Source organism: Dama dama, chromosome 1 (assembly GCF_033118175.1).
Source record: "Dama dama isolate Ldn47 chromosome 1, ASM3311817v1, whole genome shotgun sequence".
Taxonomy (NCBI): Eukaryota; Metazoa; Chordata; class Mammalia; order Artiodactyla; family Cervidae; genus Dama; species Dama dama.
This window is the reverse complement of record NC_083681.1, coordinates 56,312,762-56,338,013: the sequence shown is the minus strand read 5'-3', so window position 1 is coordinate 56,338,013 and position 25,252 is coordinate 56,312,762. Positions and strand designations below refer to the sequence as shown.

The 25,252-nt window shown below is 36.4% G+C and overlaps 1 protein-coding gene across 1 annotated transcript in view; it reads right to left on the bottom strand.

Annotated features, from left to right (window-relative positions):
• The window catches only part of ANO3 (anoctamin 3), a 435,784-nt gene that overhangs the window by 123,825 nt on the left and 286,707 nt on the right, over positions 1–25,252 (bottom strand). Inside the window, 1 exon segment of the mRNA XM_061140060.1 lies at positions 4,118–4,276. Coding sequence (XP_060996043.1) covers positions 4,118–4,276 — 159 coding nt within the window.

The window sequence follows — 25,252 nt, the reverse complement described above, 5'->3', positions numbered from 1 at the left end:
TCATTTCTCAGGAGCTAAGCCTTATTCTGGTATGAATGGAGATCACACTCTCCCACAGAGCATCACGGTTCTTAAAACCTAGGCATATTGGCTGCCAGAATATATTAGCAGCATGAAGAAGGAATGACTATTATATGCATGGGTGTTGGGAGAGACCTGGGAAGGCTTAACCTCCACCACAGGAGAGCTTGGGTTTCATACTATCAGCTGGTTCCTAGCTTGTTTTTCTTCACAACATGTACAGCTAGAAATGGCTGCTCCCCACTTCTTCCACAGCTACTGCCCTGGTCTATCACCACCATCTCTGATCTAGAGTCTTACAGTGTTTTCTAATAGAGCCTTTGCTCACATTCTTGCCCCCAATGGTCTACTCATAGCACAATGGCCAGAGTTATTCTTTAAAATATAACTCAGATCGTATAATTTCTCAAAACCTCATCTGAATCAGAGTGAAAACCAAAGTTTTTCCAATGACCTACACAGCCTTTTACAACCTAACCCTCGATATCTTGTTAAACCTCTCTCCTACTAATCTCCCTCTTATTCACTCTACTTCCATCATTTGGTCACTTGCTATTACTTTCCTGCTTCACCCCATCATTCTTACCTCACTCCATTTTTTAATAGTATTTATTATCTTCTAGTGAATGAGTCTATTTTTGTAAGTGCCATGAGAGGAGGGATATTTGCTTTGTTCATTTATGTCTACTGAGCACCTAGTTCTACGCCAGGCACACAGTAGTCATTCACTAAGCATTCATTGAATGGATGAATGAATGAATGAATGAGTTCACTTACTTTGAGTACACATTCTTTGTAACTTGTACCTAAGCGAGAGACAATGAAGATAAGAAAGCAAATAAGCCAGAATTATTTTGGAAGAGGTACTATGTCAGGTTCAAATTAGCATCACGAATAGCTGGCTTAGCACTGATTATTAATTCAGTCTGGTCAACTCTTAAGATGTGAAAAAAATCTAATACACCCAAATAAAGTAGATGTTTTAGAAGGATGTTACTGCATTAATTCTACCATCAGTGAAACATCAAGCTAAGGGCACATACAGCTAGAATATTTCTAATTTTGTATGTCTAAAATATATTAATATATATATACACATATATATGTATATATTTTTTCCAAGCAGCATGAATTGTCTTATCTTATAACTTCTTCAACTTAATTTATCTTTTGTTATACCTCTACTTAAAAAAATAGTTTTATTTCCTTGCAGCAGGGGGTTGGTGAAGGGATGGTGTTGGCAGAAAGCAAGATTACTTTCTCCCTTGGAATCAGAAGCTCCCAATCTGGCACTATTCTGTTTAGCTGGGATGCAGGCAGGCTTTTCCAGGGGAACAAAACACCCACGGCCTTCACACTTCACATTACTATTTAATTATTCCATCCAAAATTTTCAAGAGGTAGAAGATTCATTCTTGAGAAAAAAAGGAAATTTTAAAAATGTGTTTTTACAATGTCACTCTGCAAGTTGGTGGCAGAGAGCTGAAAAAAAATACAGAATATGGTGGCTTGCTATACTAAGTATAAGATAAAGGTAAAATGCTGATATAATTTGGAAATACACTTGGATAACAAAGAACATATCTTGACAGAGATCATCTACCTATTCACCTGTACAGTCTTCAAACATGAATCATTATCTGTTGCTAATGTAATCATCTAGAAACTATCCACATCAACATGAAATTTAATGAGGATTTGAGATATACTCTGTGCCAGGCTCAGAGCTTAACTGTTGAATATAAATTTTAAAACTGGGAACTTGTTTCCTAGGGAATACTCCCATTTTTTTCTGCTAAAAATCCAATACTTGCTGACATTTTCACAATTTCATTTTCCTTTTCCACCTGTGACAAGACCTAAATATTTTCAATTTAATACTTATTAAAATTAAGTTGCATATAAAGCACACATCCTATAATACTAGAAATTTTAAGAAGAAATAAAAGTTCATGATAATGCAAAACACTGGATTTGATAGTTCAGATAGCTATAACTATTTAGATGCCATTTAGTCATCAGTTAACATAAGGTTTAAACCAAAAATATATCTATGTTCTATATTATAATCATAGAGTTAAGTTTCTTTCTACGCCTACTTGCTTAAAAAGGCAATACATAGGATATTGAATTTTATAATAATGTGGTTGGCAGAATTCTAAGAAATCCTCTTAGATCTTCATGCCTTGTCTTCATCTTGAGCAATCTACAGGACCTGTGAATATGATGGCATATTCAGTCTCATGATTAAGTTCTTTATATGGTACACTTGTTTTTAAAAAAGAGAGGTTATTCTCCATGGAAGATGATTCCCTGAAAGGAAATCTTCTTGGTAAAAGAGATTCAAAACAGCAGAGGTACACAAAGGAGAGTCTCTGTTGCTGGTTTTCAACATGGGTGGGGAGCATGCAGCAAGGAACGAAAATGGCCTTTAGGAACTGAGAGAGGTACCTGGCTCATAGCTATCAAGGAGATGTGGATTTCAGTCCTACAACCACAAGGCACTGAATTCTATCACAACCACATAAGCTTGAAAGAATACCTTAAGTTCCAGTTGTGAATGCAAGCCTATTCAACACACGGATTTAAGTCTTGCAAGAAACAGAGCCAAGAGCTCACCATACCCAGACTTCTGATCTGCAGAACTGTGGGCTAACAAATGGGTTTTATTCTAAGCTGCTGAGTGTGTGGTGATGTGTCAAGCAGCAATAGAAAATTAATAAAAATAGCACGGAACAATTTCTTGATTAGAAATTTTAAGACTATTTTTTCATATATAAAAGTAACATGCTTATTTCATATATAAAGTTAGCATGCTTATTACATAAATATGTTTTGTTCACTTAAACTGTTTTTTGTTGATTTTACACATGAACATTGTGATAATTAATCTAGTCCTAATTAACTCAACTGTTTAAAAAATCAATGTTAATACTCTTAGAATTAAGAATATAAGTAAACATACCTTTGACAACCAAAACAAATAATTGCAGAAATTTAACTTTAAAATACAATTAAGGAATCTTAATTTTCCCTGATATTACACTTGATATTCTAACTGTATACTGGATCTCAACCTTAATTTTCACCTAAAGGCCTTTCAATTTTTTTTACTCATCTATCTTCTGTTTCCTCAATCTTTCTCTTCTATTTCTTTCTCTCCTTGCCTCTCTCTATTCACCCTTCCTTCCTCCTCATTATTTAAACATCACATACAAGAAAAAAAGAAAACAGAAAGAAAGAAGTGAAACCTCATGAGACCTCATTTCCATCTCGGGCTATCACTCTTCACCCTTCATTCACAAATGAGCAAACAGATGACATTTGCTACAGCCTCTATTTTTCCACTATCCAGTCACTCTTCAATGTGCCCCAGTCTAGCTTCCAAGTCTATCTTCTCAGAGAAAAGATTCTCACTGATTTTACCAAAGATCTTCATATTCTCCAAGTAACTGGGCCTCTTTCTTGTCTCACTTGACTTCTGAGCAGTATTTAACTCTGGTAACCACTCTTCTCTGTGACTCCTCATCTCTTCTACTTCCACCTACATCCAACACCTTCAATCATTTATTTTCCCCTCCTGCTTTTTATAGGCTCACTTTTAGGCTCTTTTTTTTTTATCATTCTCTCCAGTAATTTCATACTAAAACACAGCTTATATTACCACCTATGTTCTAAAGATTAAAGCATTTACTTTCAGTTTAGATTCCTCATTTGAGCTCTAGACACAAATTTCAAACATGCTTACTGAAATATTAAAATCTAGATATTAACGGTTTGGCAGACTCGTTTCTTTGAACATTTTGTTTTTCTTTTCATAGAGTTTTGTACTTTATACAGGATCATTCCTTCTTTAATTAAAAAAAATGTAAAAACAACTATGCCCTTTGCAAAATATTTAAATTTCCAGAAATGTATAGAGTAAAAAAGGAAAATATTTTAAAATATGACTATATATGTGCATTTCTTTTACATGTGGGAGAAAATTGCTATATATTTTAAAAAGCCATATGTTATACCTTTTAGACTAAAATGTAAAATATCATATCTCTTCCAGCATATTGTATCACATAGCTAATATTATTAAAGCACCTACCTCCTTTTCTAACATTAAGCCTTCCGCTCTGAGGTTCTTTTCAAATGTGTTTCTTTTGTCATATTGTATATTTGACTTTCTATAAACCAGGATGTAATCAATCCGCTTTTTGCCATCTTTGAATAGAAGTCCACTGGATGCTATGTAATTCATGTCATTCTGCAAATAAAGCAATGGTTGTTAATAGTGTGGGTTGGATAAGCACACACATTCAGTTTTCAGACACTTCTGTTCAAATATTGGCAACCCAATGTAAAAATGTATTTTTTACATTTCAATTATGAGACATTAAAAGATCATTTTAAAAGCTTTCACCTTACAGTAGAAAACAAGCTACGAAGTGATGTTCTAGGATTTGAAATTAGTCTGACACCAGAACATGGATTCTCTGATGTCAGCATCTAAAGGTCTATGTTTTATTCAATAAAACACTATAAAAACAATAACAGCCAATATACATTGAACATTTGCTCAAAACTAGGCCTAGACATAGATGTGTTACATGTTTTATCTTACTCAAAACTCAAACTTGCCTTTCAAAAATAAAGACAACAAGGCTTAAACAACATAAGTACTGAGAACTGAAATTAACATAATTTCCTCCATGAAATAATAATCAGATGAGGCATTATTTTCCTGAACCTATGTTCAACAACACCAAACAATAATTTATGAACTGCTTGTTCCAAGAAATACTTCCCCCCAGAGTATAAGACTATGATCTGATGACAACCGCCTACTTACTAAGACTAACCATGTGCTTATTAAGACTTCTTTAAGGTACTCACCTTGCTCTGGCCACCTACCCCAGATGTTTTTCATAGATGCTGCCCAATTTTCAACCAACTGTCTGCCTTGCAGGCAGTAATATCTACCAGCCCAGGTCCTAGAACCCTCTGAAAACTCCTTCCCAACTTCATCTTTGTAAAACACTACTAAGACTCCCCAGATGATATCCTTACTTGCTGTAACTTTAATAAAATTAACTTCAGCAATCACTTGATTTTTATAATGGCCTTTTTTTTGGGGGGAGCTGGCACTTTGCCAGTAAATGGCTCAATATTACTTTAATTCAATTTTTATTCCTGGTCCATGTTTTTAGCTATTAGATACATAATCCTTCTTTTTCCATGTTTCCTATCAAGCTATTTGATTATCTATACCAAGTCTCTGTCCCATTTTTCCCATACAGGCATTCTTGAGCTTAAAACATGTCCTAACATTTTGAGAGTTAACTGATAATTTCAAAAAAAGGCATCTCAAACTTCTTTGGAGGAGCCTGCTTAGCACACATATGCAGCTTAAGGTTTAAAAAAGTGAGGACCAGAGTAACCTAGTGGCCAAGTCATCCAAGTGAAGCAACAAAAACTGATATTTGAGTGATTGTAATCCTACAGGAACAGGTCAGGTGGCTCAGGAGTTGTCTTCTTAGAGAAAATAGGTTCAAGTGTGTTAATTCAGGGGTACTAGAGACTCCAGTATTCTTGCCTGAAGAATCCCAAGGATGGAGGAGCCCGGTGGGCTGCCGTCTGTGGGGTCACACAGAGTCAGACACAACTGAAGCGACTTAGCAACAGCAGCAGCAGCAGCAGAGACTTCCAGGTTCAAGGACAAGAAGACTTTACACATTCTTTTCTCCAGTGAATAAAAAGGTCTTGAGATTCCCAGGATTATTTTACTGGATACTATAAAGTGGCTAAGTAACAACTCTAGCAGAATCACCACCGCCTTGTAGTTGCATAATGTGTGCTGTGTTTAGTCGCTCAGCTGTGTCCGAATCTTTGCAACCCCATGGATTGTAGCCCACCAGGATCCTCTGTCCATGGAGATTCTCCAAACAAGAATACTGGAGTGGGTCGCCATGCTCTCCTCCAGGGCATCTTCCCACACAGTGATCAAACCCAGGTCTCCTGCATTGCAGGTGGATTGTTTACCATCTGAGCCACCAGGGAAGCTCATAATAATGAAGATAATAATAGCTATCACTAACTGGCAACTTACTATGGTGCCAGGCAATGTACCAAGTGATTTCTTCTCATAATTCTTTAAGGTAGATATTGACATGAGTACATAGAAGCCAAAAAGATTAAGTAACATCCCAGAGGTCATGGAAAAGGAAATAGTGAAACTAGAACTCTCACCTATTTGATGGTGGTCTTGACAACTATACTGAAAAAGACAAGCATATGTAGGTACACATTACTAGGTCTGGGGCTTGGCAGTAATAGAAGGCTAACCTCTCAAAAGGCCTATGATTTATAGTTCCTATAGGGTAGAGATACTGAGGATTAATGGCTGGAGAAGACATAATTAACTTTAGACTTCAGAATGCTTTTATCTCCACCACTCCAGAGATTTCACTTGGATATCTAATGGACACCTCAAAGCTGACTGTCCAAAATGGAATTCCTTATTTTAACTAAGCAAATGTTTCCCCAAACCCTTGTTATTTTGATTGGTTGCAAACCTATTCTTTAAATTGCTCAGATCAAAAATCTTGAGTCATCTTTGTTTCCTCTATATTCACCATTCTAACATGCAAATCATTGGAACATTCTTCAAAATATATTTAGAATCTGATCACTTTCTAACATCTTCATCACTACTCTGTTCTAAGATACGTCATCTACTGACATTATCACAATAGTCTGACTCATCTCCCAGCTTCTACTTTTGCTTCTCTAAAATCTATTCTCATCATGACAGTTAAGACACTTGAGTGATCCTCCACATTATAAATTACATTATGTAACTCCTCTCTTCAAGACCCATCAGCTGTTTCCCATGATACTCCACTCTTGATCCTACTTTCCTTAACCTATTTTTCTTAGCGATTGTTAAATTCCAGCATGTTCACTTCAGTTCAGTCACTCAGTTGTGTCCGACTCTTTGCAACCCCATGAACTGCAGCACGTCAGGCTTCCCTGTCCATCACCAACACACAGAGCTTGCTCAAACTAATGTCCATCGAGTTGGTGATACCATCCAACCATCTCATCCTCTGTCATCCCCTTTTCCTCCTGCCTTCAATCTTTCCCAGCATCAGGGCCCTTTCCAATGAGTCAGTTCTTCGTATCAGGTGGCCAAAGTATGGGAGCTTCAGCTTCATCATCAGTCCTTCCAATGAATAATCAGGGTTGATTTCCTTTAGGACTGACTGAATTGATCCCCTTGCAGTCCAAGGGACTCTCAAGAGTCTTCTCCAACACCACAGTTCAAAAGCATCAATTCTTCAGCACTCAGCTTTCTTTATAGTCCAACTCTCACATCCAAACACGACTACTGGAAAAACCATAACTTCGACTACATGGACCTTTGTTTGCAAAGTATTGCCTCTCTCTGCTTTTTAATATGCTCTCTAGGTTGGTCATAGGTTTGCTTCCAAAATGTTATATAACACTAAATTATTTATTTGTTATCTTTTATTGTCTACCTTATTTTATTAGGATATAAATTTTACAAAGGTAAATAATTTCTTACTGTTTTGTTCACAGAGTATTTCAAACATCTAACTCAGAGCCAGACACACAGTAGGCATCAATAGATATTTATGGGAAGAAGGAAGGAAGGATAGAAGAAAAGAAGGGAATGGAAAGAATGGAATAATCCATAGTAATGTGTATCCAGACAGGAATTACCTCAAAAATATAATGCTATTAAAAGATCATGTAGTCATTTCTCATCCTCTTTCCTCCAACATTAACACAAATAAAATTAGAATAAGATGATTGATCACAAAATCACAGCAGAACTGAAAAAGCCCTGACTTGCCCTTTGTTTTACACATATGACCCACTGTCTCCAGGCATCCCCATGGTAATACAAACAAAGACAGAGCTAAAATAAAGTTATATAAAATTTTTCCTCTGCATATTATTTTGCCTAAAGTATGCCATCCTCTTAATACTAGTCTAGTATTAAGTATCACCTAATCTTAAATTAATAATGACATATTTAGTCCAGGTGAAGGTAAAATCTTTCAATGAGATGATCTAGAAAGCAAATGATTGGTTGGTAGGACAATTATGAGACAGTAAGATAGCTTTTAAAATATTTTATGTGCTTTTCCAGTTTTAAGAAAGAGGAACTCTGATAGTTATTATTCATTACTCTAAGATTAAGCAAAATAAATGTTAAACTACTCCAGAGAATCAACTGCCTTACAATTTGAAAATAGAAAAAACTACATTTTTTATCTTTCTATAATAAGTGACCTTAGGTAATATTAACAGTTCTTGTATGATTGTAAACATGTTCACAATCAAACTCTACTAACTAGGATTCTAGCTTAGTATCTAATTATTCTATGATTCTAAATTATGAACAAAGACTTTGACCAATTGATCAGGCAAAAAGAAAAGTAGTTTTCAAAGTGATGATAAAGAAATATGGCAAGCAAACTCAATCTATGAGGCCACCATCACCCTAATACCAAAACCAGACAAAGATGCCACACAAAAAGAAAACTACAGGCCAATATCACTGATGAACATAAATGCAAAAATCCTTAACAAAATTCTAGCAAACAGAATCCAAGAACATATTAAAAAGATCATACATCATGACCAAGTGGGCTTTATCCCAGGGATGCAAGGATTCTTCAATATTTGCAAATCAGTCAGTGTGACACACCACATTAATAAATTGAAAGATTAAAACCATATGATTATCTCAATAGATGCAGTGAAAGCCTTTGAAAAATTCAGCATCCATTTATGATACAAACCTTCCAGAAAGCAGGCATAGAAGGAACATACCTCAACAGAATAAAAGCCATATATGATAAACCCACATCAAACATTACCCTCAATGGTGAAAAATTGAAAGCATTTCCCCTAAAGTCAGGAACAAGACAAGGGTGTCCACTCTTACCACTACTATTCAACATAGTTTTGCAAGTTTTAGCCACAGCAATCAGAGAAGAAAAAGAAATAAAAGGAATCCAGATTGGAAAAGAAGAAGTAAAACTCTCACTGTCTGCAGATGACATGATCCTCTACATAGAAAACCCTGAAGACACCACCAGATAATTACTAGAGTTAATCAGTGAATATAGTAAAGTTGCAGGATATAAAATTAACACACAGAAATCCCTTGCATTCCTACACACTAACGATGAGAAGACAGAAAGAAATTAAGGAAACAGTTCCATTCACCATTGCAATGAAAAGAATAAAATACTTAGGAATAAATCTACCCAAAGAAACAAAAGACCTACATATAGAAAACTATAAAACACTGATGAAAGAAATCAAAGAGGACACAAATAGATGGAGAAACATACCATGTTCATGTATTGGACGAATCAATATAGTGAAAATGAGTATACTATGCAAAGCAATCTATAGATTCATTGCAATCCCTATCAAGCTACCAATGGTATTTTTCAAAGAACTAGAACAAATAATTTCATAATTTGTATGGAAATACAAAAAAACCTCGAATACCCAAAGCAATCTTGAGAAAGAAGAATGGAAATGGAGGAATCAACCTGCCTGACTTCAGGCTATACTACAAAGCTACACTCATCAAGACAGTATGGTATTGGCACAAAGACAGAAATATAGATCAATGGAACAAAATAGAAAGCCCAGAGATAAATCCATGCACCTATGGACACCTTATCTTTGATAAAGGAGCAAGAATATACAATGGAGAAAAGACAATCTCTTTAACAAGTGGTGCTGGGAAAACTGGTCAACCACTTGTAAAAGAATGAAACTAGAACACTTTCTAACACCATACACAAAAATAAACTCAAAATGGATTAAAGTTCTAAATGTAAGACCAGAAACTATAAAACTCCTAGAGGAAACATAGGCAAAACACTATCTGACATAAATCACAGCAGGATCCTCTATGACTCACCTCCCAGAGTAATGCAAATAAAAGCAAAAATAAACAAATGGGACCTGATTAAACTTAAAAGCTTTTGCACAACGAAGGAAACTATAAGCAAGGTGAAAAGACATCCTTCAGATTGGGAGAAATAATAGCAAATGAAGCAACTGACAAAGAATTAATCTCAAAAATATACAAGCAACTTCTGCAGCTCAATTCCAGAAAAATAACTGATCCAATAAAAAAATGGGCCAAAGAACTAAACAGACATTTCTCCAAAGAAGACATACAGATGGCTAACAAACACATGAAAAGATGCTCAACATCACTCATTATCAGAGAAATGCAAATCAAAACCACAATGAGGTACCATCTCATGCCAGTCAGAATGGCTGCTATCCAAAAGTCTATAAACAATAAATGCTGGAGAGGGTGTGGAAAAAAGGGAACCCTCTTACACTGTTGGTGGGAATGCAGACTAGTATAGCCACTATGGAGAACAGCGTGGAGATTTCTTAAAAAACTGGAAACAGAACTGCCATATGACCCAGCAATCCCACTGCTGGGCATATACACTGATAAAACCAGAATTGAAAGAGACACATGTACCCCAATATTCATCACAGCACTGTTTACAATAGCCAGGACATGGAAGCAACCTAGATGCCCATCGGCAGACAAATGGATAAAAAGCTGTGGTACATATGCACAATAGAATATTACTCAACTATTATAAAGAATGCATTTGAATCAGTTCTAATGAGGTGAATGAAACTGGAGACTATTATACAGTGTGAAGTAAGTCAGAAAGAAAAACACCAATACAATATATTAACGCATATATATGGAATTTAGAACGATGGTAACAATGACCCTATATGCGAGATAGCAAAAGAGACACAGAGGTAAAGAACAGACTTTTGGACTCTGTGGGAGAAGGTGAGGGTGGGATGACTTGAGAGAAAAGCACTGAAACATGTATATTATCACATGTGAACTAGATCGCCAGTCCAGATTCGATGAGTGAGGAAGGTGCTCAGAGCTGGTGTACTGGATTGACCCTGAGGGATGGGATGGGGAGGGAGGTGAGAGAGGGGTTCATAATGGGGAACACATGTACACCCATGGCTGATTCATGTCAATGTATGACAAAAACCACTACAATATTGTAAAAAAAAAAAAAAAAAAAAAAAAAAAAACCACTACAATATTGTAAACTAATTAGCTTCCAAGTAAAATAAATAAATTTTTAAAAAATAAAGAAAAAAAGATATGGCAAGATTTGGAAACCTCTTCTGAATTATGTATAGAGAACACAACATAGGTTCTACAAAATTAAAACTTAGAGTATTATATTTTGTGCTTCCTGGTGGCTCAGTGGTAAAGAATCCACTTGCCAGTGCAGAGATGGAAGACGTAAGTTTGATCCCTGGGTTGGGAAGATCCCCTGGAGAAGGAAATGGCAATCTACTCCACTATTTTTGCCTGAAAAATTCCATGGATAGAAATGCATGGTAGACTACAGTCCACAGGATCACAAAGAGTCAGACACAACTGAGCAACTGAGTATGCACACATGTATTGCATTTTTATACATGCATGTCAACCATTAACCAAGATGTTTATTAACCCATGTTCAAATATGTTGCCTAAAAGCAGAATTGACAGGAAATTTTTTTAGATATATCATTGTATTTAGACACCAAAAGTACTTCTTTGTTTGATATAATAATTGTTGTTCATACATAAAATCAATACTCATTTAGAACAGTGAAATGCTTTCCAATCACAACATGGAATGCATTCAATTTAACACTAAATCTTTCATGTTTATTTTTCCCAGAAGACAGAATAAAATCAGCTTCTCTCAGAGAAGCTGGGATGCAGATCATCTATCAGCTACTAATCTTTCAACAGTTTTGAAAACCACTTAATTATTTAAGGCATTGCAAACCATGAAGCACAGGGACTTTCAAAAAAGCTCAACTTCCTAAAGAAGATCTTAAGAATATGCAAGTTATGGCTCAGGTGTGCAAAGATTTTAGCCCATTTGCCAAACATCAATAAAGCCTGCTTATTTGCATAAGAACGCATTTTAGGGTATCCTTCAAATAAAATTATGGCAGCAACTGCTTATGAAATGTATATTTTTCCTAACATTAATTCTTCTTGATTCAACAAGCATTTATTGAACACCTAATGTGTACTGGTGCTGTGCTAAACTCCAGGGGTAAAAATAAGAAGACACTGAATATTTTCCGATTTTAGCATACATATTGGCTTCTCCAATGGCTCAGTGGATGTAGAAGACGGAAGATGTAGAATCTTCCGTGTAGAAGACGGAAGAGACACGGGTTCAATCCCTGGGTTGGGAAGATCCCCTGGAGAAGGAAATGGCAATCTACTCCAATATTCTTGCCTAGGAATCCCATAGACAGAGAAGCCTGGCAGGCTACAGCCCATGGGGTCACAAAGAATCAGACACAACTGAGAGGCTAACACTTTCACATTTTTACATGGAGTGGTAGGCAAGGAGATGTTTAGTTACAATGCTAACAGATGCAGTAGGAGAGATCTGAGCTACAAAGTTGAAAAATATCAAGGTGTAGCCAGAGGAAACCAGATTAATGGGTATCAGAAGCCATTAAGGGTCACATTATCTCGGTGGATTTACTACAGTCCTTTCTCAGGCCATTGCAAAATTAGATCTTGTCACCAATCTGTAAGTGATGGCTGATTATCTGTTAACCATACAGTTGAATTAGTAAAATGCAGTATGACACATTGCTTAATGTATTGAGATCCAGATCAGACAGAGATGGGTTTTAATTTACTGTGTTCTTAGACATGTAATTTAATTTCATTGCTTAGGCTCAATTCCTATAGCTTTGAAGTTAAGATAAAAATATCAACCTTGTAAGACTGTTGTTATGACTAAATGAGACACTGCATACAGAGTACTCTCAACATAATCTGACTCACTTTACAAATTTTCAAAAAATGTTAGCGATTATCACAAGAAAACAAGATAAAAATGCAGGCAATATATTAATTCCTGTTAGAATTTTTCTTGTTTTCTAATGAGTCAAATGAGCCCTTTCACATTTTGGAATGTTATCTTTCTCAGGACATAGACAGACAGAAATAGATATGCCAAAGGATGTTATTGTGAATATGGAACTAGAACAAAGGAAAGCAGATATCCTTTACAAGTACTTATGAAACATGATTTACTATAAAATAAAGAGTGCAATATAAAAGCATAATAATTATTATAAGACAAACATCTTTATAACTACTCCAAGAAACAATAAATATCCCCGTTAATCTTTTCTCTCAATCAGTATGCCCTCCACATCCTCCTCCCCTAAAATGTTCATAATCCTGTTATTTATGGTATTATTTTCTCACTTTTCCTTAGCTTTATCTTCAAAGGATACATCGTTTAAGTTTTTTTAAACTTTACATAAATGTATAATGAGCAATCTATTGTGTCTGGCTTCTTTCATGTATTATGGGTGTGAAATTTATCCCTGATTTTCATATACATTAGTAGTTATCTTTTAACTGTCATAGTACCACATGAACACAACAAAAATTAATTATTTATGCTCTCTTCTAATGATGGATACTTGGGCTGTTTCCAGTATTGCCTATTACAAATAAAGCTATAATAGACATTCACATGTATATCTTAAAATACACCTGTGCATGCATTTCTATATGTACCTAGGAGAAAAACTGGTGAGTCACAAAGAATGCTCGTTTTCAACTTTAGCAGATAATGCCAAACTACCTTCTAAATCAGTTTCAATCCCTACCAATAGTAAAGTTACCCCTACTTTATAAGGGTTTTTTCCAATCTTTTAAGAAATAATAATTACTACTATTGTTTTTTAAAGACATACTGGTCTATGGAAAATAAACTCTCTCCAGTACACAAGGATCTCAGGTGCTACTAGTTTCTGTCCTCCCTGCCCCCAACACTTCTTTTTATCAAAATTTTGGTGTTTGGAATTCAACCAATTACTGCCATGCCCGTTTCCTGCGTGTTTCTGTTTTCTATGAAATTAGAGAGTGGGGCACAGATGGAGAAGGGCAGAGGAGGGAGAGCATGACTCTGGCCCACTCAGAAGACTGTGCCTGTTGAGATGGGGAGCCAATGTTTAGTTTCTTAGACTCTGTGATCCCTGAAGCCCAAAACTAAGGCTACGTCACGGACCAAGCTAGCTCAACTGCCTTCTGCAATTTCAGGGCCATTAGGCAGGTTAGTTAATAAGGCCAAGTGTCTGTTCCAGGCTTAATCATATCCCACAAATCTCCAAATAATGAAAATCTTTCCTATTAGGTTCCAATGGTGGTGTTTGTTTTTGTGTTTCTGTATTCTTTTTTGGCTGTCTTTAATGCAAAACTAGAAGACAGCAGTCCAGATGCTATCTGATCCCATGTTTTCCTCAGAAGTTCTAGCTTTATACTCTTTAATTAGAGAAACAGCCAAGGAGCCTTGGTATGTAACTATAATTTATTTCAGAGTAAAACCATTTCTCATAATAGCTCTTGTTATTGGTCATACTTCTTATAGAGGAAAAAATGATTTTTAATATTTTTTTCCATTTCAGACAAATAAGTAGTTTTGTCAAGAAAACCACAAATTTAAAAGAATAAAACAATCCCTATTAAGAAAAACAAATCAACAGAACACACATCATACACTATGCTTCACAAGAAATTCCACACATAGGTGGAATTTTAGTAAATGGTACTGGACTAATTAAAATTCAGGTTTTTCTATCACAGAAACTTTACTTTCCAAAATTGTACTTAGAGAATAAAAATGTTTTAATTTTCTCTACATACATATTTTAATCATTTCAGTCACTCAGTTGTATCTAACTCTTTGTGACCCCATGGACTACAGAACGTCAGGCTTCCCTGTCCATCACCAACTCCCGGAGCATGCTCAAACTCATGTCCATCAATTCAGTGATACCATCCAACCATCTCATCCTCTGTCATTCCCTTCTCTTCTTGCCTTCAAGCTTTCCCAGCATCAGGGTCTTTTCCAATGAGTCAGTTCTTCGCATCAGGTGGCCAAGGTATTGGAGCTTTAGCTACAGCATCAGTCCTTCCAATGATTATTCAGGGTTGATTTCCTTTAGGATTGACTGAATTGATATCCTTGCAGTCCAAGGGACTCTCAAGAGTCTCCTCCAACACCACAGTTCAATAGCATCAATTCTTTGGCGCTCAGCCTTCTTTACTGTTCAACTCTTACATCCATACACGACTACTGGAAAAACCATAGCTTTGACTAAATGGACCTTTGTTGACAAAGTAATGTCTCTGCTCTTTAATATGCTGTTTAGATTGGTCATAGCTTTTCTTCCAAGGAGCAAGCGTCTTTTAATTTCATGGCTGCAGTCACCATCTTCAGTGAGTTTGGAACCCAAGAAAAGAAAGCCTTTCACTGTTTCCATTGTTTCCCAATCTGTTTGCGATGAAGTGATGGGACCGGATGCCATGATCTTAGTTTTCTGAATGTTGAGTTTTAAGCCAACTTTTTCACTCTCCTCTTTCACTTTCATCAAGAGACTCTTTAGTTCCTCTTCACTTTCTGCCATAAGGGTGGTGTCATCTGCATCTGAGATTATTGATTCCAGCAGTCTTGATTCCAGCAATCTTGATTCCAGTTTGTGCTTCATTCAGCCCGGCATTTCACATGATGGGCTCTGCATATAAGTTAAATAAGCAAGATGACAATATACAGCCTTGACATATTCCTTTCCCAACTTGGAACCAGTTTGTTGTTCGACATCCAGTTCTAACTGCTGCTTCTTGACCTGCATACAGGTTACTCAGGAGGCAGGTAAGGTGGTCTGGTCTTCCCATCTTTTGAAGAATTTTCCACTGTTGGTTGTGATCCATACAAAGGCTTTAGCATAGTCAGTGGAACAGAAGTAGATGTATTTTTATGGAATTCTCTTGCTTTTTCTATAATCCAGTGGATGTTGGCAATTTGATCTCTGGTTCCTCTGCCTTTTCTACATCCAGCTTGAACATCTAGAAGTTCACAGTTCACATACTGTTGAAGCCTGGCTTGGAGAATTTTGAGCCTTACTTTGCTAGCATGTGAGATGAGTGCAATTGTGTGGTAGTTTGAACATTTTTTTGGCATTGCCTTTCTTTGGGAATGGAATGAAAACTGACTTTTCCAGTCCCGTGGCCACTGCTGAGTTTTCCAAATTTGTTGGCATATTGAGCGCAGCACTTTCACAGCATCATCTTTGAAGATTTGAAATAGCTCAACTGGAATTTCATCACATCCACTAGCTTTGTTCATAGTGATGCTTCATAAGGCCCATTTAACTTTGCATTCCAGGATGTCTGGCCCTAGGTGAGTGATCATACCATCATGGTTACCTGGGTCATTAAGATCTTTTTAGTATAGTTCTATGTATTCTTGTCACCTCTTCTTAATATCTTCTGCTTCTGTTAGGTTCAAACATTTCTGTCCTTTATTTTTCCCATCTTTGCATGAAACTTTCCCTTGGTATCTCTAATTTTCTTGAAGAGATCTCTAGTCTTTTGTTTTCCTCTATTTCTTTGCACTGATCACTTAAGAAGGCTTTCTTATCTCTCCTTGCTATTCTTTGGAACTCTCCATTCAGATGGCTATATCTTTCGTTTTCTCCTTTGCCTTTTGCTTTTCTTCTTTTTCAGTTATTTTTAAGACCTCCTCAGACAACAGTTTTGCCTTTTTGCATTTATTCTTCTTGGGGATGGTTTTGATCACTGTCTCCTGTACAGTGTTCTGGACCTCCTTCATAGTTCTTCAGGCACTCTATCTATCAGATCTAATCCCTTGAATTCATTTGTCACTTCCACTGTATTAATGTAAGGGATTTGATTTAGGTCATAAATGAATGGTCTGACAGAATTTAATGCACCTACCTTAAAACGTGCAAGAGATGTTATTGCTATTCAAATTTCTCTATGCAAACCATCTCTAAATATACTTCTTAGGAATCTCAAAAAAATCTGACACAGCCTGACTTCACTGCTGATCAAGGCTAGTCTTATCACCTCCTTACAGAAAGTCAACTCCACCTCCAGCATGTAATCATCAGAAATAAAAATCTTCCCTAAACTAGTAATTCTAAAGTACTATTTATTAGATGGCAGAATCTCTAACTGATTGTATTCCAGCTCCTATTACAATCTAGCAGGGATACCTGCTATAAGAAAATAATAACCAATATTTAAAGAAATACTAACACTAATATAAGCTAGGCAGAAAACAAGTACTCCTCTACATAGTCTGCATATATTAACACATTTCACAGTCACGAAAACTGAGAGGTAAGTGCTATTTTTCCCATATCACAGATGTTGATATTGAGGCAGACTTTAAAAAACAAATGGAAAGGTCTTTGTATTCTCTATATTCTCAACTATTGCTAAGCTAGGAAGCCAAGGGCACTGCAAAGCACAATATATTTTAATCCCTGTTTTAATTACCACTGATGGCATTGCATACAGAAATAGAGAATTTTTAATAATTTTAATCAAAGAAGTATAAGAATAAATCATGTGCTGAATTAGCTTTCTAACTTTCTACTACTGGGCATTGATATCTGTATCTGATGATAGATTGATTCAATAGTCATAACTACAGCTAACATTTATTAAAGCTTTTCTATATGCCAAGCATTTAGTTAAGCTCTTATATATACATATATAGATATAGATATACACTACTAATTTAAGCTGTATAGGAACCCAATATAGCAGTTTTGTCATTAGCTCAGTTACATGTATCAGGCAACAGTGTCGAAGGTCAGCCAATCTGTCAGCCATAGTGTGAATTAGAATTCAGGCAGGCTGAGACGAAGCACCAGCTCTTAAGCACTGCATTTTATAAACCCTCTCAGTTCAGTGAGGTATTATTCCTATTTTCCTTTTGCTCTCTTCACCCAGACTTGTGCATGCGTATATCACGTAATTATGGCTTCCTATATATTAAAAATCACTACTAACCATGGAGTTCAATCAATTTACAACTAATAAGTACTGATTTCATTAATGCCCAGAGATAGCTTACGACATTGGAAAAGGCAATGGCAACCCACTCCAGTGTTCTTGCCTGGAGAATCCCCGGGACGGGGGAGCCTGGTGGGCTGCCGTCTATGGGGTCGCACAGAGTTGGACACGACTGAAGCGACTTAGCAGCAGCAGCAGCTTATGACATCTTGGCAGCAGGCAATGCCACATGGACTTTGAAAAAAAAAATGTTTTAAGATTCATGAAATAGTACATCAGTCACAGAACCCAGAGGTTGTCTTGTTACCCAACCACAGAATGCTACCTCTGAGGCCTGACAGATAATGATATACAGAGTTTAGGGCAAAGAAGAGAGGGACTCCACTGATTCACTCTCCTTTCAACTGGTGCCACTAGGGAAGCTGAAAGCAGAATCCAGAAATGAATCATAAGCTTCTTCCCCAGGGGCAGTCTAAGAGCTCCTTGTCCCACCTGGGGTTTCCAAGAAGAGATTCTCTTCACCTCCCTTTAACCAGAGACATAGTGGATGCAGACACATTGTGTGGCTCTGTGTAAACCCCAGATTAAGGAATAAGGTTTGGGAGAAGGACTTACTGCCTCTTCCTTTTCACTGCTTATGCTTCTAGGGAATGTTCTGAAGGAAGCAAGCCACTGCGCCTCCTATCCTGACCTAGAGGCAGGTACAGACGGACTCATCAGCCCTGTCTGCCTACAGGCTATGCAATTGGTTGGACAACGCTGTTTGCTCTAAATGGTAGCTCTAACATATTATATGATACCACAAAAGCACCCTAGACATTCTGGACCTTATTCTAATCTTGACCGAGATAAAATTCTTGAGTTTCTTTCTATCCGGGAGAGGACTTTTAGAGGAAGAGAGTCATTTGGGAAAAGGGTAGGACTAAAAAATGGCTTTTCGTCCTGTTGCTTGGTATCTTCAGAAGGTTCAGAATTTCAGGATTTGTTTTTAAATCATACTAATTTTTTTCAGCTTTAGAAATGACTGAGTTGTCAAGTGAAAGAAGCCAATTCAAAAGGCTACATATTATTCCAATTATACAATATTCTGGAAAAGGGAAAACTATGGGGACAATAAAAAGATCAGAGGTTTCCAGGGGCTAGCAGGATTTTAGGGCAGTGAAACTATACTGAATGATATTATAATGATGGATATATTCCATCATAAACTTGTCTTAACCTAGAGATTGTACAACATCAAGAGTGAACACTAACATCAACTATAGACTTTGGGTGATGTTAATGTTGCTATATCAGTTGTAACAAACACACACTCTCATGGGGGGATTGATCTTGGGAGAGGCAGTGCATGTGTTGGGGCAGAGAGTATACAGGAAATCTCTGACTTTCTGCTCAATTTTTCTGTGAACCCCAAACTGCTTTGAAAAAGAAAGTCTTTTTTAAAGTTTCTTTAAAAGACTAAATGAAATGTCATATACCTTACAAGCTATTTTGTGTCTGTTATTGCCACTTTTCTAGCAATACTAAATTTACGTCTTGGGGAAAAAAAGGAGACATCTTCAAGTAAAAGGGTGACAAATGACTTTTCATCTTGCTGCACAACCCTTTTTCTCTAACAAGGCAATGTATATGTTCAAGAAATATTTATTTTATATATATAATTTGTATATATATTTATTAATATACTGTTTTTGGAATGTTTGTAGACTGAGAAATCAGCATTGAACAAAGCAAAACAAGGTATATCCACCTGTAAGGCATATATAGCAAAGAAATAATTACATGGTATAATCCAGATAGTGACAAGCACTACACAAAAATAAGTTTGGTACTTTGGATGATTGTCAGTAAGGACCATTTTAATGGATAGAAATAAAGATGTGGGGTTTGCAGCTGGGACAATAAGATTCATGTTACAGATAGCAATCACATTTCTTTTTTTTTTTTTTTTTGCTTTTTCTGTAAGAGGAATAGTTCATTTCATATAATTACTGTGAAAGGAGAATTAAGGCAACAGGTATAAGTAAGATGGTCTCTTATTTTAATATCCTATCCTTATACATGTGCATGGAAGCTTAGTCGTGTCCAACTCTTTACAACCTCAAGGACTGTAGCCCATCAGGCTCTTTTGTCCACGGGATTTCCCAGGGAAGAACACTGGAATGGGTTGCAATTTCTTCCTCCAAGAGATGTTCCTGACCCTGGGATCAAACCCAAATCCCTTGTGTCTCCTGAATTGGCAGGTGGATTCTTTACCACTGAGTCACCTGGGAAGCATCCTTATACATATATGCTAAATGAGATAATGCTTGAATGACAGGAGTAAAAACTATGTAAAATATTATAAATGTGCTTCTTATTATTACCATTAGTATTACAACTGTGTGATGCTATTAAATAGGAATCTAGAGAATAGGGCGAACGTTCTGAAAATGGGGTCCTTTGTGTAGCCAGGAAATAAATAAGTACAAAAGAAAAGTGTGTTTTTGTTTAAATTGCTTCTTAAAGAGATTCATGAAATTAGGCCATCATATTTTTCTCAGATTGAATACTCATAATTGTGCTGATAGAGCATCTTGTTGACTTAATTTTATTGAATTAATTCAGTGAATGTTTAGAAGTTATACAAAATTAATTTACTCAAAATTTCAAATCTGTGTCAGTGAGTCAGACAAAGCACATTGTATTGTTGATATGTTGATTGTATTCCCTGGCCTGCTGACAAGCTGGTATATTTCAGTTAGATTAAGAATTTTCAGTTTGGTTCATTAATGGTATACCGAAAATTCATTAGTAAGGTTTCATTTAATGTATCAGGATAGCATATTTTATGGTAAGTGTATGAGTTATCTATTCTTGGATAAAAAACTTCACACAAACCTAAGAACTAAAGTCATGTAGATACAGTACCTTGCGTTTCTGTGGGTCAGGAGTTCAGGCATAGCTTAGTGGGTCAGGGCTACGTAAGCTGCAATTAATTTGTCTGCGGGGCTGTATTCTCATTTATAGACCTGACTAGGGAGACTCCACTTCTAAGATAATTCCGGTTCTTGGTAGAATTTATTTCCTTGTGGCTAAGGAATGAGTATTTGACTTCTTTTTGGCTGTTAGCTGGAGGTCATTCTCAGCTTCTAGAAGCATTTTACTGTTTCTTGACATGTAGACATCTCCAATATGGCAGCTTACTTCATCAAACCAACAGGAAGAATCTCCAGAGTGAGACAGATAGCAAAGTAGACTCACGTAATGGAACAAAGTCACAGAAGGGACATCACATCTCTTTGGCCTTATTCTAGTGTTTAGAAGCAAGTCTACAGGGGAAGGGATTATATGAGAATGTGAACACCCAGAGGGAAAGATGATTCAGGTCCAAGAGTCTGTCTGTCACCATATAGTTTATGAATTAGTTAAAAGTTAAAGATCTGGTTTAAGAGATGAAAAGGTTGATTCTTAAGAGTGATCTTAGGAAATACTATACAAGGGAAGGAAATCTTGCCATCTCATCCACCAAATTCCTCCATGGATAAACTGGGGGATAATATATCATTTTAGGAAATGTCAGGAAAAAATTTAAAAAGGTAAAAATAAAGAAACAAAAGCATTCATATTTTACTCATGGTTCTATGACTGCTAATGCATTCAGACAACTCTGTTTTCCTATCTGTTGCTTAATTCCCCTTTGTTTCTTTTCAGTCACTAAATCGTGTCTGACTCTTTGCGATCCCATGGACTGCAACACGCCAGGCTTCCTTGTCCTTCACTATCTCCTAGAGCTTGCCCAGATTCATGTCCATTGAGTCAGTGATGCTATCTAACCATCTCATCCTCTACCACCCTTCTCTTTTTGCCTTCAATCTTTCCTAGCATCAGTGTCTTTTCCAATGAGTTATCTCTGAGCATCAGGTGGGCAAATACTGGAGCTTCAGCTTCAGCATCAGTCCTTCCAAGGAATATTCAGGGTTGATTTCCTTTAGGATTGACTGGTTTAATCTCCTTGCAATCCAACTGCCCTACCATGAATCATAGAGTTGGTGCAAAACAAGGAAGGGCATGTACAGCTCTGACATTCATGATGCTCTTCCTTCTCCCAAACATTTCTCCAAGTGGCTGTTTTTTTAAGGTCTTTTAGGTTTTTCAACTGACTTTGGCTAGGGCTTTCGTTTCTCTTCGAATTGATGCTTACATAAATAGCTGGCAGTTGAGTTCACTCCCTAGGTGAGCCAAAGGTCTTTTCAGGGAAAATCGTAAATGACAATTGAGATCTGTTGTATTTCTGCCTCAGTGAGCACCTTTAACATCATGAAGGAGAAAACAGGAGAAAAAGGCAGTGCTTTTATTCCAAAATAAAATGTGTTACCTTATCAATGTTATAAAATTTCACAAATCAGCTGGAATACAAAGCACATATGTTGAAATGAAGCACTCTTTTTTGACCACTGAAATAAAGTCTGAAGGGGAAAATGCAGTGATGTAAAATTCTCCCAGGAAAAACCAGCACCAGTTTTCAGAAACAGGAATAAGAATAGAAAAGCATGGCTGGGATCCCAGCAACATGGCACACAATATAATTTCAAAACTCTCATGCAATAAAATCCTGGAAATGATAGATAAAATAAAACATACATCTTTTGAAATTCATAGAGGAATTAAAAGGAAAGTATGAAAACCTCTAGCTCCCAAGTAGCAAAATAATGGTAGGTTTTCTAAACACATGTTGGCAAATCTATAGTGTGGCTACTCTGGGTAGGATCTAAAGTTAGTAACAATAGTGGAAACAAACATTTATAAATTAAAAATAAAACATCCAAATAATCAATAAGCAAAAGAAATAAAATACAATGAAAGCTAGGAGACATTGAAAATGTAAACACAGTCTATTTAATAAGTGATGCTGATTCAGATGAACTGGATATTCACATAAAAAAGATTAATTAGACCTCTACTTTATACTTAACAGGCTTTTAGAATTTATATTCAAACATCAATTCTAGTCCAGAGATAACCCATAAATTTATGGTCAATTGACTTTAAACAACAGTGCCAAGACAATTCAATGAGGAACAAAAGTGGTCTTTTCAAACAATGGTGCTAGGGCAACTGTATATCCATGGGCAAAGAAGTTGAACACCTATCTTAAAACAAACACAAAAAATAACTCAAAATGGAGCACAGACCTAAATGTAATAGAGAAAACTATGAAATTATGACACTAAAAACATGTGAGTAAATATTTGGGACCTTGAATTTATAGATTATATACAATACCAATAGCACAAGTGACAAAAAATAAATAGAACTGTATCAAAATTAAATATTTTTGTGCTGCAAAAATCCCATCACGAAAGTAGAAGGCAAACCACAGAATAAAAAAAAACCCTGTATATGTGATAAGTGGACCTCTTTTCACAAAATATAAATAACAATAATTCAAACCACAAATAATCTAATTAAAATGGGTAAAGGATTTGAATAGAGATTTCTCCAAAAGATATACAAATGACCATATAAACACTGAGGGATTTTCAACATAAAGAAAGTTATAGAGAAATGCAAGTCAAAACCACAGTGAGATACCATTTTTCACCCATTATTATGACTATAATCAGAAAGACAAAATTAAACCAGCATTGGCAAGGATATGGAGAAACTGAAACCCTTTTATGTTGCTGGTGGGGATGTAAAATAGTAGAGAAGCTCTGGGAAACAGTTTGATGATTACTTCTCATGTGAAACATAGAGTTACGAAATCATCAATTTCATTCTTAGCGATGTTAAAATTGTTCAGTCATGTCCATCTCTATGCAACCATTGATCATACAGTTCATGAAATTCTCCAGGCCAGAATACTGGAGTGGGTAACCTTTCCCTTCTCCAGGGGATCTACCCAACCCAGGGGTCGAACCCAGGTCTCCCATATTGCAGGCGGATTCTTTACCAGCTGAGCCACCAGGAAAGCCCAAGAATACTGGAGTGGGTAGCCTATCCCTTCTGCAGGGAATCTTCCTGACCCAGGAATTGAACCGGGGTCTCCTGCATTGCAGGCAGATTCTCTACCAACTAAGCCATGTTCCTAGGTATATACCCTGAGAAATGAAACACACATCCACACAAGTACTTGTATAAAACATTCATAGCAGCATTACTCATAATAGAAAAAAAAGAAGAAATAATGCAGTGTCTACTGGATGAATACACAAATCAAATGTGGTATTATCCACATAATTAAACATTGCGTGTGCATGCTTAGTTGCTTCAGTTGTATCTGACTCTTTGCGACCCCACAGTCTGTAGCTCACCAGGCTCCACTGTCCATAGGATTCTCCAGGCAAGAATACTGGAGTAGGTTGCCGTTTCCTTCTCCAGGAGATCTTGCCAACCCAGGGATCAAACATGCATCTCTTAGGTCTCCTGCATTGGCAGGCAGATTCTTTACTATTAGCACCACCAACATTACTCAACACTAAAATGGAATTGAAAATTGACTCATGCTACAACATAGATGAACCTGAAAATATTATACAAAGTGAAAGAAGTTAGTACAGAAGTCCATATATTATATGTTCCTATTTATGAAATTCAATAGTAGGCAATATACGTAGTTAATCATTTTCTAGGATCAGAAGAGTGGGGGAATGGAGAGTAACCACCAATGGGTACAGGGGAGATAAAATATTTTAAAATTATACTGTGATGATTACACAATCCTATGAATATACTAAAAACATTAAAATGTATACTTTAAATGGGCCATGAATTATATAGTATATGAATTTTATCTCAATAAAATTCTAAAAATCAATTCCAGACGGATTACTGACTGTGAACAACATTAGAATATATAGTTTCTAACTAACATAGGAACTTAGAGTAGGCGAATATTTCTAAAACAGGACAGAAATAGAAAAAGATGGATATATTTGCCAACACTACATGTAAAAAGCATCTGTTCATCACAGGAAGATTCATTATTGTAAAAATACCCATTATCTCACACTCATCTATAAAGCTGCTATCATTTAAATGAAGATCTCAACAGAGTTTTGTGTGTAAGTATATAACTTAATGGGCTTCCTTAGTGGTTCTGTGGTAAAGAATCTGCCTGCAATGTAGGAGACCAGGTTTTGCTTCCTGAGTCAGGAAGATCCCCTAGAGGAGGGTATGGCAACCCACTCTGGTATTCTTGCCTAGAGAATCCCATCAACAGAAGAGCCTGGTGGGCTGCAGTCCATAGGGTCACACAGAAATGGACATGAC